This window comes from Chaetomium globosum, genomic scaffold (assembly GCF_000143365.1).
Source record: "Chaetomium globosum CBS 148.51 scaffold_2 genomic scaffold, whole genome shotgun sequence".
Lineage (NCBI taxonomy): Eukaryota > Fungi > Ascomycota > Sordariomycetes > Sordariales > Chaetomiaceae > Chaetomium > Chaetomium globosum.
The window spans coordinates 3,488,618-3,505,126 of record NT_165977.1 but is presented as its reverse complement, the minus strand read 5'-3'; the positions used below and the strand labels follow the sequence as shown (position 1 = coordinate 3,505,126).

General features: G+C 57.0%; 7 protein-coding genes across 7 annotated transcripts; 4 read left to right on the top strand and 3 right to left on the bottom strand.

Annotated features, from left to right (window-relative positions):
• Positions 1-770: 770 nt before the first annotated feature.
• Positions 771-2,065, bottom strand: CHGG_03229 (uncharacterized protein; the record flags this gene model as incomplete). The annotated part of the gene is made up of 2 exons (XM_001229744.1): positions 771-1,576; positions 1,636-2,065. The coding sequence occupies 2 exons, from the start codon at positions 2,063-2,065 to the stop codon at positions 771-773; spliced, it is 1,236 nt and encodes a 411-aa protein (XP_001229745.1).
• Positions 2,066-2,601: 536 nt separating this feature from the next.
• CHGG_03228 (uncharacterized protein) lies at positions 2,602-3,787 on the top strand (the record flags this gene model as incomplete). Its single annotated transcript, XM_001229743.1, has 2 exons — positions 2,602-3,053; positions 3,304-3,787. 2 exons carry the CDS (start codon positions 2,602-2,604, stop codon positions 3,785-3,787), a joined length of 936 nt encoding a protein of 311 aa, XP_001229744.1.
• A 602-nt stretch (positions 3,788-4,389) lies between these two features.
• CHGG_03227 (uncharacterized protein) lies at positions 4,390-5,364 on the top strand (the record flags this gene model as incomplete). The annotated part of the gene is made up of 4 exons (XM_001229742.1): positions 4,390-4,427; positions 4,521-4,591; positions 4,664-5,278; positions 5,336-5,364. 4 exons carry the CDS (start codon positions 4,390-4,392, stop codon positions 5,362-5,364), a joined length of 753 nt encoding a protein of 250 aa, XP_001229743.1.
• Positions 5,365-5,657: 293 nt separating this feature from the next.
• Positions 5,658-6,189, bottom strand: CHGG_03226 (mitochondrial 54S ribosomal protein MRPL51; the record flags this gene model as incomplete). The annotated part of the gene is made up of 3 exons (XM_001229741.1): positions 5,658-5,949; positions 6,010-6,092; positions 6,151-6,189. The coding sequence occupies 3 exons, from the start codon at positions 6,187-6,189 to the stop codon at positions 5,658-5,660; spliced, it is 414 nt and encodes a 137-aa protein (XP_001229742.1).
• A 501-nt stretch (positions 6,190-6,690) lies between these two features.
• CHGG_03225 (uncharacterized protein) lies at positions 6,691-8,193 on the top strand (the record flags this gene model as incomplete). The annotated part of the gene is made up of 4 exons (XM_001229740.1): positions 6,691-6,952; positions 7,041-7,168; positions 7,223-7,328; positions 7,526-8,193. 4 exons carry the CDS (start codon positions 6,691-6,693, stop codon positions 8,191-8,193), a joined length of 1,164 nt encoding a protein of 387 aa, XP_001229741.1.
• A 947-nt stretch (positions 8,194-9,140) lies between these two features.
• On the bottom strand, positions 9,141-10,050 carry CHGG_03224 (mRNA turnover protein MRT4; the record flags this gene model as incomplete). Its single annotated transcript, XM_001229739.1, has 2 exons — positions 9,141-9,786; positions 9,956-10,050. The coding sequence occupies 2 exons, from the start codon at positions 10,048-10,050 to the stop codon at positions 9,141-9,143; spliced, it is 741 nt and encodes a 246-aa protein (XP_001229740.1).
• Positions 10,051-12,300: 2,250 nt separating this feature from the next.
• Positions 12,301-16,436, top strand: CHGG_03223 (uncharacterized protein; the record flags this gene model as incomplete). The annotated part of the gene is made up of 4 exons (XM_001229738.1): positions 12,301-14,017; positions 14,115-14,654; positions 14,788-14,827; positions 15,038-16,436. The coding sequence occupies 4 exons, from the start codon at positions 12,301-12,303 to the stop codon at positions 16,434-16,436; spliced, it is 3,696 nt and encodes a 1,231-aa protein (XP_001229739.1).
• Positions 16,437-16,509: the final 73 nt, after the last annotated feature.

The window sequence follows — 16,509 nt, the reverse complement described above, 5'->3', positions numbered from 1 at the left end:
GGTGGTGGTGGTGGCCATGGGGAGGGTAAAGGGAGGGGGCGGAAGAGGGTGAAGAGGTAATCAGTTGTTGTTGGGTTACTTACTGCTCGCCTCCTGCCTGGCACCTGGTCATGAAAAGGGTTTTCCTTGGGTTGGCGAAGGGTTCGGTTTAGCCCGGCGTTTTGAGCAACTGGGTAACGGCCTCGGACACTGATACCTATTTCAATGAGCGACTCGGCAATGGATCGGAGTTATATACATGGTTGCGTGTTTCTCAGGCGACGGTTTGACTTCTTTGGTTTCGCAGCTAGCAATACAACTGCATGTTCCGTTTAGTTTCATACCTGCTCAGTCAATGATAAGATTATGTGAAGAATAAATGGCTGCCATCATCATACATGCTACTTTGCTCTCCAACACGTGTAGTGACTGGGTTCTTGGCGCTGGTTAAATGTTGGTGGTATATTTCCAAGTTGACCTTTTAACTGGTTGTTTTGAGGTGAGGTTATCGCCAATTTATAGTGTAATATTAGGAATGGGAGAGAAGAAAAAGATAAATAAAAGAGTTAAGGCCCAGGAACAATTCCAAAGGGTATCTCTCCATTTCAATGGCGTTTCTTAAGAATGTACAGGAATTCCACACCTTCTTATACACGTTCCATATTGCATGTACATGTGAAGTTGCTGGGCTTGTGACCTTGAGGTTTGGCCACCTGCCCGGACACAGGGCAATATCCTGTACTCCTAGGATTTAACCTTACGGACTCAGACCCAAAGAACACTTCGTTTCCTCAGCCTAGTGAAGCCGCACTCAACTTCTCAGTCACCTGAAGCCCCACTTGCTCCCTCATCTCAGCGTCCGGTTCAATCGCTGCCCATTCGTGGGCCATTTTCGAAGCGACGACACGCTCGTCCCGCGGAAGGGCCGGGTCTGCAGCCCTATCAGCCATGAGGAGAGCAAGAAGCCGGCAAGCCTCAAAATTGCCGGCCTGGGCGGCCATTATGAGATATGTCTCTCGTTCCGGCGCGTCTGGGGCCAGTAGCTTGGCCAACTCAGCATATCCATCAGGGTGGTCCAGCTCTAACGCGGCAATCTTGAATGACGCGATGGCTTCCCTGGTGCGGTTGAGCTTCAGCAAGATGCGCCCGCGGCCCAGGTGGCAGAAAGCTTCGTAAGTCCATCTCGGTTTACGGCCTGCCGGGGTGTCTTGGTTCTTTGGCGCTGGTTGGTCTGCGATGCTTCGCGGGATGCTCCTTGCTGCTTGAATAGCTTTATCGAAACAACTCATCACGTAGTTATCCGCATCGCCTTGAAGCTTGGCTAAGAGGCCTTGCAAAGTGAAGATGTCTGGGCTGTTCCCGGTTCGAACGAGCCGCTTGAAGTTCGTGTCGAATGTGCGCCACGCCGTGGACTTTGCCATGTTGGGCTGTCGGCCGGTTTGCGCAACCATGCCCATGACTGTGAGGGTGGAAGGTGCATAGCCCAAGTTGGAAGCCATGATGAGCATACGGTACCCTATTTTGCTGAGGTTCTGATCCAGCGTGTTGATCAGTGGCAGAGAGGTGTAATACAGAGTGTAGAGGTCGATGTTAAAGTCTGTAGGCTCTTAGTTTCTGGTGTAGAAGCCACGGGTTTGTCCGCCGTCTCGCACGTACCCCTTTCCAAAACGAGAGCCGGCTCGGTGCTCATGGGATCATTGGGAGCAACGAGGCAGTATTGCTTGAAGGCGTGAAGGCAAGTCTCTGGAGTCATCTCACCAAGCCCCCGCTTGTCTTTGAACGACCGCCAAAGGTCGATAGGTGGAATAGGGACGTCCTTGAAGGGAAAATTGGGCAAATCGGGCGAATCGAGCGAATCAACGAGTGCAAGAGGTATGAATCTTTTGCGCCTTGAAACTGAAGGGGCACGCATCGCATACTGCCGTCGTTGTTGCTGTGGTTGCTGTTGTTGTTGTTGTTGTTGTTGTTGTTGGGGTGGTCCATGATGCCAGGAGACCGAGAGTTGTGAAGTCAACACAAACACATTTGGTTGGAGGACAGCACAAGCAACCCGTCTTGCCGGGACTGAAGACCGTAGTGAGAACATGGCTGAAGCTCTCAAGATAGAATTGAGTGAGGGCTTGGTGCGAGAACAAGTTTCTTCGGATTGAGTATCCAAATGGTTGACCGACTGGCCAAGATTACGAGGTATTTGGAATTGGAATTGAATCGTCAACCATCTTGCGTTTACTTTATACAAGAGTGTAAGTGGTGGTTGGTGATGGTGTTGACGGAACAAACAAACCAAACGACAACTTCAACCACTGGTTGGCACTGTGCTAGAAGTTTTGAGCGAGTGGGCTAAGGGCACCGGGGCAGGCACGAACGAACGTCGGTGGGTCCATTTGAAACAACAATCCAATCAGAAACGGAAATTCGAACGGTTGCAACCCAAAAAAAAAGTTCAGTTAAGGAAAACGGTGTGTTGGAGGCTTCTGCCGTTCATCATTCAACAATTGAATCGACCTTTGAAACAGAACATAATTTGCACGACAACATTCAACACAAACCTTCAAAGTTTGGGGTAGTTTGGCTGGCCTTTTTTTCCAAGCTCAAAATTCCTGGTTGTGGTGATTCAGCAGCATGGTCACTCGTAGGAGCCAGACACTGGCTGAGCAGAAGCAGAAAGCCCAGGATGTGATTGAGATCCTCTCATCAGATTCTGAGCCAGAGGCACCCGATGTCGAGGATGACGTCGAGGAGCCAACCCACGACAGCGAAAACATCCAGGACCAGCCACTACTCAGGGCAGCTGGCATCAAGTACAAATCGGAGCCCAAAGAAGATGAAGAGCTGCAGCAGGACGAACCGCACTCCGTGTCAGGCGCAAGGTTGGCTGTCCGAAACAAGGAGATTGGGGCTGCTAAGCATAGGCATGTCAGCATTGAGATTCCGCTACCAACATTGTCGGAGTTGCGGCGGAAGAAGATTGAAGGCTCAGCTTCAGGGAGCCAGGAAGGGAATGACGAGGATGTGTTCAAGACGCCGAAAGAACACAGGAAACACATCACATTTGATGAGAGTGATCACGATGAGTTTGTAACTCCGAGAGAGGGGCCGTCTAATGATCCTCTGGAAACCATCACGGCCCGGAACGAATGAGAAAGACGACGAGGAAGAGGAGGAGGAGGAAGAGTCCGACGATGAGGCGCCGCCCGAAGCCGTCTCTACGCGTGTCGCGGAAGCCGAGACTCTAAAAGCCGCTGGGGCTGTTGCAAAAGCGGCTGAGCAGTGAGTTAATCTCAAATTCTCACTGAGTTGACGGCGATCACTAATTTTATACAGACAAGCTGCAGCTTTGAAGCGGAAACGGCAGGAGCGCGATACGTTCCTCAGGCAGCAGGCGGCGGAGAGGAAACGAACTCGGAAGAAGCCCATCGGGCAAGATGATGAGGATGATGAGGACACCCCGGGCGTCGAAGAGCCTGCGTTGGAGACGGAGAAGAGGGAAAGGGAGGTGCCAAAACTCCTACCTCTTGAACTCCTCGAATCGGACGACGAGGATGACGTCCCGCAGCAAACCGACTCTGACGCCAATGGACAGCACAAGCGGAGGAAACTTGGGGCTGCTGAACAGGCTTTGCTCCGCGAGCCCAAGCTTCCAAAGGACAAACGGCTGGGCTCGGCAGCTTATCGGGTGGTGAAGCGGGCCGGCGACGCGAGGTTGGCCCCCAGGGTGAAGAAGCAGGCGGTTAACATGAAGGAGGCACTTCTGCGGAGAGACCGGATAGCCCAGCCAAGAGGGGGGTTCTTTGTTAAGAATCGTTAAGTATGGCTTGGGCGATGAAGGGCGAGAGTGAGGCTGGGAGTTCATGAACCGGGCCGGACCGGACGTGCCCGGCTTCTTGTGGGGTACCAATAGCCGGTCTGAGCCGAAATCTCCAGGACGGAGACGCGACGTGTGGGAACATTGGGAAATGTGACGTTGGCCCTTCTTGGGACGGGCATCTGGATGGCACCAGTAGAATCTGGGAACACAGAAACGAGTCTGTCAGCCGCGCAGCACAATGACAAAAGCTCAATGTTTACTTATTTCCTAATTGGGATCTGAACTGCGCAAGTAGTAGGCATTAATCACCTTAGTACGACAAAATACCGCCTGCATGACATGTTCAAGTACTTGACGTAAAATGGAGAGCCCAAGACTGACGTGCAGCAGCTCCATTGCGTGGGGTGGACTACAAGCTGAGGTTGCACCAAATCCCGCTGGAGCTGAGCACCACTTTTTAGTCCCGCAGCTCCCCATCCCACTTCCACTTCCAGACAACTTCTCTAATCAGCACCTTCGACACTCAACCAGACCTCGATCCCGATACCCTTACTCTCCCTTTTTAGAACCCTATTATCTTACAACCGAAACAACCGCCCATCATGGCTCGCAAGTTCTTTGTCGGCGGTAACTTCAAGATGTACGTAGGCCGCGTTACCCCGCCATGACCTGAAAGTGTACAAAACCCCGCGTTGAAGCTCCGGCGAGCTGACCCGACCACCACGATAACTAGGAACGGAACCAAGGAGTCCATCAAGAGCATCGTCCAGGGCTTGAACAAGGCGCAATTGGATCCCAATGTTGGTATGTCAGCCCTCCTAGAGTCACGGAAGCTGGGGAAGTGGAGGGGGAGCTAGCTAACCGCTTCGCCCGCAGAGGTCGTAATTGCCCCCCCGGCCCTCTACCTCCAGCTTGCGCAAGATGAGGTGAAGCAGGCCACCGTCAAGGTGTCGGCGCAGAACGTCTACGACAAGCCCAACGGCGCCTACACGGGCGAGATCAGCGTGGCCCAGCTCAAGGACAGCGAGATCCACTGGACCATCCTGGGCCACTCCGAGCGCCGGACCATCCTGGGCGAGACGGACGAGGTGGTGGCCTCCAAGACCAAGTCCGCCATCGACGGTGGCGTCAGCGTGGTCTGGTGTTGCGGCGAGTCGCTCGAGGAGCGCGAGGCCGGCAACACGGTCGCCGTCGTCGAGCGCCAGCTGGCCGCCCTCGCCGCCAAGGTCTCGGGTGACGACTGGAAGAAGATCGTCATCGCCTACGAGCCCATCTGGGCCATTGGCACTGGCAAGGTCGCCACCGTCCAGCAGGCCCAGGAGGTGCACGAGGCCATCCGCAAGTGGCTCAAGGCCAAGGTTAGCGACGCCGTCGCCGAGGAGACCCGGATTCTCTACGGTGGCAGCGTCAACGGCAAGAACTGCAAGGACCTGGCCAAGGAGAAGGACATTGACGGTTTCCTCGTTGGCGGTGCCAGCTTGAAGCCCGAGTGTATGCCCCGCTCGTCTCACCCCAAGCGCTGTTGTGCATTGAAGCTAACGAAAATAGTCGTCGACATCATCAACTCCAACCTGTAAGCGTCTTAGCCAAGGGAGAGAGGTAACGTAGGGACGGACATGCAAGGCGCCGGGGGCAAATTGAAAAAGGAAAGAACGGGATTGCACCCGCGAGGATATAGAGATGAGCAAAAAAAACTTAATGAACCCAACCAAACCCGCATATGTGCCTTTCTATCCTTTTCCTGGACCATGCGGTACATACACCGTTACTCCAGCCTGAGCAAGCATTGCTGCATGAGTATTCGTATTGTTACAAAACATTGCGCCATATGCACACTCTTTTATACAGCCATCCCCACGACCCCGAGCCCTTATACCTTCAACCCATTCCCGTGGTACGGGGACCATACGCCTCTGACGGACTCGTTGATACTCTGCACGGGCTTGGCGGTCCTCCGGTTCTTCTCGCCGCTGCCGTCGCGGAGGATCTCGGCTTTCTTGAGGATCTCATAGGGCTCCATGTTGCGCACGCAGATAGACTTTTCGCGGCCGTTGATGTACTGTGCGATAATAACGGGGTGCTTGGACGGCCGCGGCGAAACGGCGAACTCGACTTGGGCGTTGGCGGCGGCGAACTTGGGGAGTAGGGACTTGATGAAGCCGCTGGGAATTATTTAGCACAAGTGATTACCGGCATCTACAGAAGAAACAAAAGTGACGTACTTCATCCCTTTGGAACTGCCCGCCCAGTCACAGTAGTGAAAGTCCATCTTCTTGCATTGCAAGATGAAGGTTCCGACGCCGTTCTAGGCCATGGTCAGTACTTGTGAGGGTGAATAAATTGTAATTTTTGGACTATCTTACCCGGCCGGTGGAGATTTGTTGTAATGCCCTTACCGTCATCGTCGCCGTCGTCGTCCGGAGAGCATGACCTAGGAATATCGCGAGTTGCGGCGGTAGAAAATGCCCAGGGCCCGGCTCAAACGCGGCAGAAAAATAAGCGGGCCCAGGGCCACATTATTGGTTACAGCTCGAGTCCCTTGAACAAGTGAACAACGTGCACGGTCCAATCCAGGGCCGCGCGCGGTAGGCCAGGCATGCTTTCTTTCCATCGCGAGCTTCCCATTTTCTCTCGAGTCCATTTCTTCGTCTCCAACCAAACATCTCGCGGATGCCCATCGCGAGCCAATCAACCGAGCGGCGCACTCATCATTGGACACTATACTAATCAACCACCAGCACCCGGCATCAACCTGCCAGGTCGAATTTCGCCCTCGACAACACCCTTCGCGAATCTCGTCCCTCGACCACAACCCCAACAACCCGCCTAGCGAGTGTAGAAGAAAAACAGCCCAAAAAAAAAAAAAAGAAAGCAACAAGGCCACAGCACCACCAGCCGCAACAATGACGGACCGGCTCCCGCCCAACCTGCTTGCGCTCTTCGCGCCGCGCCCGCCGCTGCGCTGGGTGCCGCCCTCGGACCACGCGCCCGAGCTGCGCAAGACGGCCGCCGTGTCGGGGGTCGCCCAGTTCCTGCCGGCCCTGGCCGAGTACGAGCGCGAGTACGAATACCACCCGACCGAGAGCTGGCTCGAGGCCCGCGACCGCAAGAAGCGCGAGAAGTTGCAGCAGGTCGAGGAGGCCGTTACCGAGGGGCCGAAGAATTGTGTGTTTTTTTGTTTTCTATTGACGGTTGGGGATGGTTCCGTTGATGGGTTGGTTGATTGTGGTGCTAACTTGTTATGTTTGCTTAGACTCGCCGCATGATGACCCTAACATCCGTGGTGATGCGTTCAAGACGTTGATCGTGGCGCGTCTGGATTACAGCGCCGACGAGAAGGACCTGGAGCGCGAATTTGGACGGTTTGGGCCCATTGAGCGCGTACGTGCCCCCTTTTTTCACCCTTGCCGTGGACGGTAGGCTGACCTCCAGCAGATTCGCATCATTCGTGATACCCATGCCCACGAGAAGGGAAACAAGAAGAAGAAACCCCATCGCGGCTACGGCTTCGTAGTGTTCGAGCGCGAGAAGGACATGAGAGGTAATGCTGCCACTTTGATTCTGACACTGCCATCCCGCCGCTTGCCGGAATCCACCCCAGGACGATGACGGCCCTCAAGCTTGCCAGTCCTCCCTTCTTTTCCCTTCCCTCCACCCCACCCTCCTACCGCAAAGGTAACAAGTCATCTCATGGTAAGGCGTTACTGACAACTGCGCATCTGGCGCGTGCGCGAGTAGCTGCTCTGGATGGATGTGATGGTATCCGCATCAAGGATCGCCGTATCAAGGTTGACGTTGAGAGGGGCAGAACCGTCAAAGGCTGGAAGCCCCGCCGCTTGGGAGGTGGCCTCGGCGGCCGCGGGTACACCAAGGCGTCCATGGCCAGACCCATGGGTCCCGGCGGTTTTGGCGGTGGGTTCCGCGGCGGCTTTGGTGGTGGCTTCAGGGGCGGACGCGATCGTGGATTCCGTGGCGGCGGCGGCGGCTTTGGAGACCGGGGTGGGTTTCGTTCCGGCCCTGGTGGTCCCGGCGGCGGCGGGTATGGAAACCGCGATCGCGGTTTCGGCGGGCCCCCTAACGCACCCAGCGGACCTGGCGGTGGTGGCTACGGCGGCCGCGACGGCCATCGGGACGGCCCCAGAGGAGGAGGGGGTGGTGGGTATGGCCGTGACGGTGGCGGCTCGCGCTCATATGATGACAGATCTGGCGGCGGAGGCTTCCGCGACCGCAACCCCCGGCAGTCTGGCAGCAACATGGAGCCCATCCGACCGCGCGGCGGCGGCGAGAATGGTGGGTACGGCGGCAGCGGTGGCAGAGACTACGACCGGCCCAGAGACCACGACGACTCCCGGAAGCGCGGCTTCGACGGCGGCTACGAAGACCCCAGGAAGTTGCGACGCTACTAACAAGACTGGCTCATGTCTTGTGGTGGGTATCACTTTCTTCACTGTCGTTTTCTTCGTCTCCCCGATTCGTCTCGTCTCGTCTCGACAATGAGGGTAAGCCGTCTCGTCAAAACGCCGACTCGCCCACAAGGGAAGGGCCACCTTTGGCCGGCCGCAGCAGATGTCGTCCGGCCTCAAAGTACCATCTCCTCCTTCATCGAACCAGTGCCATGTCTAGCACTCCAGGAAGCCTCTCACGTCACCCCGAACCGGACGGCTTACACTGCCCGGATCTTTCTTGTCGCCCAAAGACCTAGCCACTCAGACAATCCGGTCAGCCGTGCCACGGCCGAACTGCTACAATGCCTTTGTGCTACGAGTACGAACAGAGTTCGCGGGAAGGTAACCATTCTTCGTCTTGTATTTATTTACTTCTTCTTGACGCCTGTAACAAAACGGAGCAAGGAAGCGATGTTAGGTAATAATCGTTTTTGCCCAATGAGAACGACGTGAAGGTAGGTCAGAGGTAAGGGACTCGTTTGTTTCCTGCTACTGGCCTGGTGGAGGAGGGCGGGCAACCTGGGCTTCGGCCCAAGAATGTGTGTATATATATATTGGTGGCCCCTTGAGATGATGATGTGTAAGTTTCCTTCCTGCGTTGAGTCGTATTCGCATTCGATCCTTTCAGTGTAGCTTTGCAGAGCTGCCTATCCTGTGTTGTCGGGAGAAGCAGAATGCTCAGATAGTGGTAGTGCAGCGGGACCCCGAGTGAGTGACTGATTGACTGACTGACGGCAATGACCTGCTCTATTCCCGCCCTCGTTTTCTTTTTACCCGCCTCCCAAGACGCCAGTACCCGAAAACCCAAGCCCAGAAAAAGCTATGGTATCATGCAAAAGTACCCCTATATGCACAATCAATGAAACAAACAGATCGCCTCCTTGCTTCCTCCCCATCTGACGCCTAGCTTACTCTTCATCCTCCTCATCCTCCTCCATCTCACCATCATCACCCTCCTTCGCCTTTCCCTTTCCACCGCCCTTCTCCTGCTGCTGCTGCAACATCGCCAACCGCTCCTTGGCCCCCTCCAACTCGGTCACCTCACCACTCGCCGCGCTCCAATACGCCAACAACCCGACCCGAAACTCACTCATACACACACTGAACAGCTTCAACAACCGCGTCTGCCGCGAATCCAGCACCTCCCCCTCCCGACAAATCGTATACCCCTCCGCACTGCCCTCCCCACTCTCATCCCCGCCCAAACAGACCTTGCCCTTGACCATGCGCGTCGGCATCCCCAGCCGGCGCAGCTCCGGCTCCAGCGTGTGCGCCACGGGCACGTCGTGCTCCGCCGGCACCTCCCCGCCCGTCGAGTACACCAAGCCGGGGGGCACGGTGACCGTGCGCGAGGCCACCGTGCCGGCCCGCGCAAAGTCCACGTGCGTGAGCGAGGCGAAGTAGGATTGGATCGCGGCGGGGGCCCGGTTGGTGAAGAGAAGCCCGACGGAGCCCGCTAGGTAGCGGGTCAGCTGGTCGATCCCGTCGGCTTGGGCGTCTTCGGGGGTGGTGCCCAGGGCGCGGGCGGTGAGTTTGGTTTTGCCGAAGAAGATGCTGCGGGGGAAGGGGTTAGTTATTGGGGGGAGGGGGCAGGGTGGTGGTAGGTGGTTGGTGGGGTAGAATTACCGGCAGTCGGACAGCTCGTGGCGGAACTTCCTTGAGGTGGTTGTTGCGCATGTTGTCGATGCTGAAGGCGAAGCAGTGCTGGTATTGCGGGACGCACTCGCGGATGTTGGAGAAGAGCTTGTCCTTTTGCTCGCGTGTCTTCTTGGTCACCTGGGTGAGGTGGAAGACCTTGCTGCGTTTTGATTTGGGCATGGTGGCGGCGGTGTTGTTATTAGATTGGTGTTTCGGTGGTGGTGGGTTTCGATTGATGTCGGACGACGGCAAAGGGAGGGGTTGGATTGGGGTGGTGGTGTTGTGTGTAAATCGTCAACGGAGTTTCCAGGTACACTCTGGTCTCCAGCAACCACCGACTTGCACTCAAGTCAGTCTCAACTGGGGATTTTTTTCTGCCATGGGAATTTTTGGGCGGTGTCGCTGGGTCCCGCCGACAGCCCACCGATTAGAACAGCCCCGCTACGATAGGGGTCTTGTTTTTCCAACCCGAACCACCATCGGTTCGGGGTTCCACGGCGGGGCAATTGAGGCTGCGACGGATGGTTGGTTGACCCATGTCGGGCATTGTTCTGGGCCCAAGGCCTGGAAACAGCCGTCCCCCCGACTGACACCGGAGATAGTGTCAACCTAGCCCCGTGGACCCCGCCGCATGTTCAGGATTTAGGGGATTCATCATTCTCAATCATCCCATTTTTTTTTTGAAGGATTCAACGACCATTGAGGCAGGGCTGAAGGGACAGGGGACAGGCCAGGTCGGGTTCCTAACCGAGATGCGTGTTGCGTATTCAATGCTTCTCGAATACGCGTAGGAAATTTAAAGTCCGTTTATATCCGTACGGGAAGTGGTGTTTCCTTCCCTCGTCGTGGGGGCAAAGTGAAACAGAGCCTCCCAGGCATCATTATGTAGGACAAGTTCCGCAGTCTTGTTGGTGACGAACGGATGGGTTGCTTTTCAGCCGCATCGTGACACAGGGTAACCCGGCTCCCATTCCCATGACGGGACATGGAATTGCAGCTGTCAACCGACCCCGAGCGGCCCGGACGCCATGCATCGCCAAGTGCCAAGTTTCGGGAGCTTATCGAGGGCTTTGGGGAGAGTGTCTCTGTTCCAGATCCCCGATCTTTTTCCTCTCCCCAGGCCGGATTGGTCCCAATTGGGTTAATAATATGACCTTCGTTTATGTACTTCGTATGTAGGCGGTCCAGTTGCCGTTTGCAAAGGATTGCAAGGTATCTTCGATCCTACCCCCTGAATGCGGCAAAGGCGAGACAATCCACGGTCTCCGACTGAATCATCTCGGAGGTTGTTAAACCCCGGGGCCCCGGTTTCCCGGGAAGCCTTGGCCCACGTTCTCTGCTTCGCCGAGTGGATGGATGGTTGCATGGTTGCACCGCATTCAAAAAAACCCTCTCTTTCTCACTTCACCGATGGAATGCGTCATTCGGAGAACGCGATAAGTAATGGAGGGGTCAGATTGAGTTCCTAATTGGGACCTTGACAGGTCGTGCCTCGTCGATTGACACCCAACCCAACACGGGATGCAATTCGTACGAGATGTGTTGAGTGGTTTGTCCTCCCATGGACTGGGCTCGAATGCGAACGGTTCACCATGGTTTGTTAATTAGTTGTGCTGTTGGTTGTGTGTGAAAGCCATCTGCTGGGCTCCTGGGAAAGTTCTTGTTGGAAGCGGTCAAATATCCAAAAAAGTCCCCTCTCGGGCATCGGCGACGGGACCCTGTAATTTGCGTGGTGGGGCATCGGGCTAGGGTGTTCCGTTTGGCTGGTCAGCAGCGGCCCTGGAAGCGGAAGCGAGAACAAGCCGCGCGCAAGTGTTTCCGTTTCTTTCTTCTCATTCCTCCGGGGACTTCTCGAAAGCAACATCGGCCCGGTGGCGAGTGCGAACACCGGCGATGACTCCCTGGGCATGCTACTTCGTACGAAGACCGGATTTGTTCGGTTGGATCGGCAAGATCCTCGTGCCCCCAGCTTTCTCTGAGACCCGACCATTGGGGCGCCATTCTGTTTTTGAACAAGGTTATGTGAAGGGTGAGGTAGGGATGGGAGATGGGGGAATTGGGTTTGGGGGGGGGGGGGAAGAGGCAAGAGTGGATGGATGGGGGTCGGCACAACTCCAAATAAAGTTCACATCGGACCCGAGGCGCGTTTACTAGTTAGCTAGCCTGTTTGTCTCTTTTTCCCATGCATGATCTGACTTTCAACAACCTTGTCTTTGTTTATTTATTAACCTTCCCCCCTCTCCTCCTCCCCCATCAAGCGTCATCATAGCCCTACGATATCCCATCCCATCCATCGGCTGATGCAACACATTGTGTAAAATCGAGCGAGTTGCTCGACCTGAGCCTGCATATTGAACGCGTCTTGCTTCGGACATAGTTCTAAGCTAAAGCCGTTTGGGAGGAAAGCGACCCCCCTCCCACTCCCACACCATGGCCGCCGCCGACTTGAACGAGAAGAGCGCGGCGCCCACGCCGGACCGCGTCCCATCAGTACGCGGCTCGAGCAATGGGGATTCGACAGAAAACAGCAACGGAAATCACAAGGAAGTCGCGATAGACCTCGCCAAAGCCGATAGCAAAGTTGTCGCCCAAAAAGATGAAGAGGTCGAGGCTGACCCCTTCGCCCACCTCCCCGAGAGGGAGGCTAAGATCCTCAAAGACCAGGTCTACACCCCCGATGTCAAGGTCGGGATGGCCACGCTCTACCGCTACTCATCACGCAATGACCTGCTCATCATCTTCGTGTCCGCCATCTGCGCCATTGCTTCTGGTGCCGCCCTCCCCCTGATGACCATCATCTTCGGCAACCTCCAAGGGACCTTTCAGACCTATTTTACCCCGGGGACCACCATGTCAGAGGCCGAGTTTAACAGCGAGCTGGGCAGCTTGGTGCTCTACTTCGTCTACCTGGCCATCGGCGAGTTCGTCACTTCCTACGTCGCCACCGTCGGCTTCATCTACACGGGCGAGCACATCAGCGCCAAGATCCGCGAGCACTACCTCGAGAGCTGCATGAAGCAGAACATTGGCTTCTTCGACAAGCTCGGCGCCGGCGAGGTCACCACGCGCATCACGGCCGATACCAACTTGATCCAGGAGGGCATCTCGGAGAAGGTCGGCCTCACCCTCGCGGCTGTCGCTACCTTTGTCGCTGCTTTCATCATCGGCTTCATCAGCTTTTGGAAGTTGACCCTCATCCTGCTCAGCACTGTGGTGGCGCTGATGCTCTGCATGGGCACGGGTTCGCGGTTCATCGTCAGGTTTTCGAAGCAGAACATCGCCTCGTACGCCCAGGGCGGTTCCATTGCCGAGGAGGTCATCAGCAGCGTCCGCAACTCCATCGCCTTTGGCACCCAGGACCGCCTGGCCAAGCAGTACGACACCCATCTCATCCGTGCCGAGGGCTTCGGTTTCAAGCTCAAGAGCACCCTCGGCGTCATGATTGCCGGTATGATGACCATTCTCTACCTCAACTACGGCCTGGCCTTCTGGATGGGCTCGCGCTTCCTCGTGAACGGGGAGGTCCCTCTCAGCAAGGTCCTTATTGTCATGATGAGCGTCATGATTGGCGCCTTCAACCTTGGCAACGTTGCGCCCAACCTCCAGGCCTTCACGACGGCACTCGGCGCCGCCGCCAAGATCTACAGCACCATCGACCGCCAGTCCCCGATCGACCCGTCGAGCACCGAGGGCACCAAGCTGGAAAGCGTGGCCGGCACTATCCGTCTGGAGGGCGTCAAGCATGTCTATCCCTCGCGCCCCGACGTCGTGGTCATGGACGGCGTCTCGCTCACCATCCCCGCCGGAAAGACGACGGCGCTTGTTGGCGCTTCGGGAAGCGGCAAGTCGACCATTATCGGACTCGTCGAGAGGTTCTACTCGCCCCTCGAGGGAGCTGTGTATCTCGATGACGTGGACATCTCGACCCTCAACCTCCGCTGGTTGCGTCAACAGATCGCATTGGTATCTCAGGAGCCCACCCTCTTCGGCACCACCATCTACGAAAACATCCGCCACGGTCTGATCGGGACAAAGTGGGAGAACGAGGGTGCGGAGAAGCAAAAGGAACTGATCGAAGACGCCGCCAGGAAGGCCAACGCTCACGACTTCATCACTTCGCTCCCCGAGGGCTACGAGACGAACGTCGGTGAGCGCGGTTTCTTGCTTAGCGGTGGCCAGCAAGCAGCGTATCGCCATCGCCCGTGCCGTGGTTTCGGACCCTAAGATCCTACTTCTGGATGAAGCAACCAGCGCCCTGGATACCAAGTCGGAAGGCGTCGTGCAGGCTGCTCTTGAGGTCGCCGCCGAGGGCCGCACCACTATCACCATCGCTCACCGGCTGTCGACCATCAAGGACGCACACAACATCGTCGTCATGTCGCAGGGCCAGATCGTCGAACAGGGCACGCACGACGAGCTCCTCGAGAAGCGCGGCGCATACTTCAACCTCGTCACGGCCCAGGCCATCGCGGCCGTCAACGAGATGACGGTCGAGGAGGAGGAGGCGCTGGAGAAGGTCGAGTCGGCTCTTCTCCGCAAGTCGTCGACTCACAAGAGCGCGAGCGGCGCCGGCGTGCCCGAAGACCCCGAGGACGACATCCAAGCCAGGCTCAACCGCACCCAGTCGCAGCAGAGTGCTAGCTCCATGGTCCTGGCCGGACGCAAGTCGGGCGACGCCAAGAAGCAGTACAGCCTCGGGACGCTCATCAAGGTGATCGCCAGCTTCAACAAGGAGGAGTGGAAGCTCATGATGATCGGTCTCTTCTTTTCGGCCATCTGCGGTTGTGGGTAACCCGACCCAGGCCGTTCTTCTTCGCCAAGCTCATCAGCGCTCTGTACGTATTTCTTCTTTTCCCATCGCACTCATGGTTAGCTAGCCAGCTCGTGGAATTATAAACGCTAACTGATCGAAATCAGCTCAACACCCGTCACCCCTGAGTTCGATCCCGTACATCCAGTACGAAGCGTCCTTCTGGTCCCTCATGTACCTGATGCTTCCATCGTAATATTCAACTCGTTTGTCTCGCAGGGTGTCGCCTTCGACAAGTGCAGTGAGCGCTAGATCCACAGAGTGCGGGACAAGTAGTTCCGGTCGATGCTGCGCCAGGACGTCGAGTACTTTTGACCGCGACGAGAACTCGGCCGGCGCGCTCACCTCGTTCCTCAGCACCGAGACGACCCACGTCGCCGGCCTCAGCGGTTCGACCCTCGGGACCTTGATCATGGTGTCCACCACGCTCATCGCCGCCTGCGTCGTCGCCCTCTCCATCGGGTGGAAGCTGGCGCTCGTGTGTATCGCCACCATGCCCATCGTCATCGGCTGCGGTTTCTTCCGCTTCTGGATGCTGGCGCACTACCAGCGCCGGGCGAAGCGCGCCTACTCGGGCTCGGCCAGCTACGCGTCCGAGGCCATCACGGCGATGCGCACGGTGGCGGCGCTGACGCGCGAGGACGACGTGCTCAACCAGTACAAGGCGTCGCTCGCGGTCCAGCAGCGGTCCAGCCTCATCTCGGTGCTCAAGTCCAGCCTCCTGTACGCGGCGTCGCAGTCCTTCATGTTCCTCGCCTTCGCGCTCGGCTTCTGGTACGGCGGCACCCTGATCGCCAAGTACGAGTACAACATGTTCCAGTTCTTCATCGTCTTCTCTTCCGTCATCTTCGGCGCGCAGTCGGCCGGGTCCGTCTTCAGCTTCGCCCCCGACATGGGCAAGGCCGTCGAGGCCACGCGCGAGCTCAAGACGCTCTTTGACCGCAAGCCCGTGGTCGACACGTGGGCGGCGGGCGGCGAGAAGCTCGAGTCCACCGAGGGCAACCTCGAGTTCCGCGACGTGCACTTTCGCTACCCGACCCGGCCCGAGCAGCCCGTGCTGCGCGGCCTGAACCTCTCCGTCTCGGCCGGCCAGTACGTCGCCCTCGTGGGCGCGTCGGGCTGCGGCAAATCCACCACCATCGCGCTGCTCGAGCGCTTCTACGACCCGCTCGCGGGCGGCATCTTCATCGACGGCAAGGAGATCAGCAGCCTCAATGTCAACGAGTACCGCAGCTTCATCGCGCTGGTCTCCCAAGAACCCACGCTCTACCAGGGCACCATCCGCGACAACATCGTGCTAAGCGCGCCGGCCGAGGTCACGGACGACCAGATCAAGTTCGCGTCCCAGAGGGCCACCATTTACGATTTCATCCTGTCCATGCCGGAGGGTTACAACACTGTGGTCGGCTCCAAGGGCGCCCTGTTCAGCGGCGCCCAGAAGCAGCGCATGGCCATCGCCCGCGCCTTCATCCGAGACCCAAAGATCTTGTTGTTCGACGAGCCCACCAGCGCCCTGAATTCCGAGAGCGAGCACTTCGTCCAGGCGGCCCTCGATAGGCCCCCAAAGGGATGTACGACGATTGCGGTGCCCCATCGTTTGAGTCCCATCCAGAGGCGGGATATCATTTATGTGTTTGACCAGGGCCGCGTGGTGGACCAGGGCACCCAGGGCGAGCTGATGAAGCGGAATGGCGCTTATGCCGAGTTGGTAAACTTCAAGAGTTTGAAGAAGCATTATAAAAGAGGGGTTCGATGAAACGTGAAGAGAAGGAGGAGGGTGGATGGACTGGGGGGGGGGGGGGGGGGTAACCAATGTTGAGCGAGATATC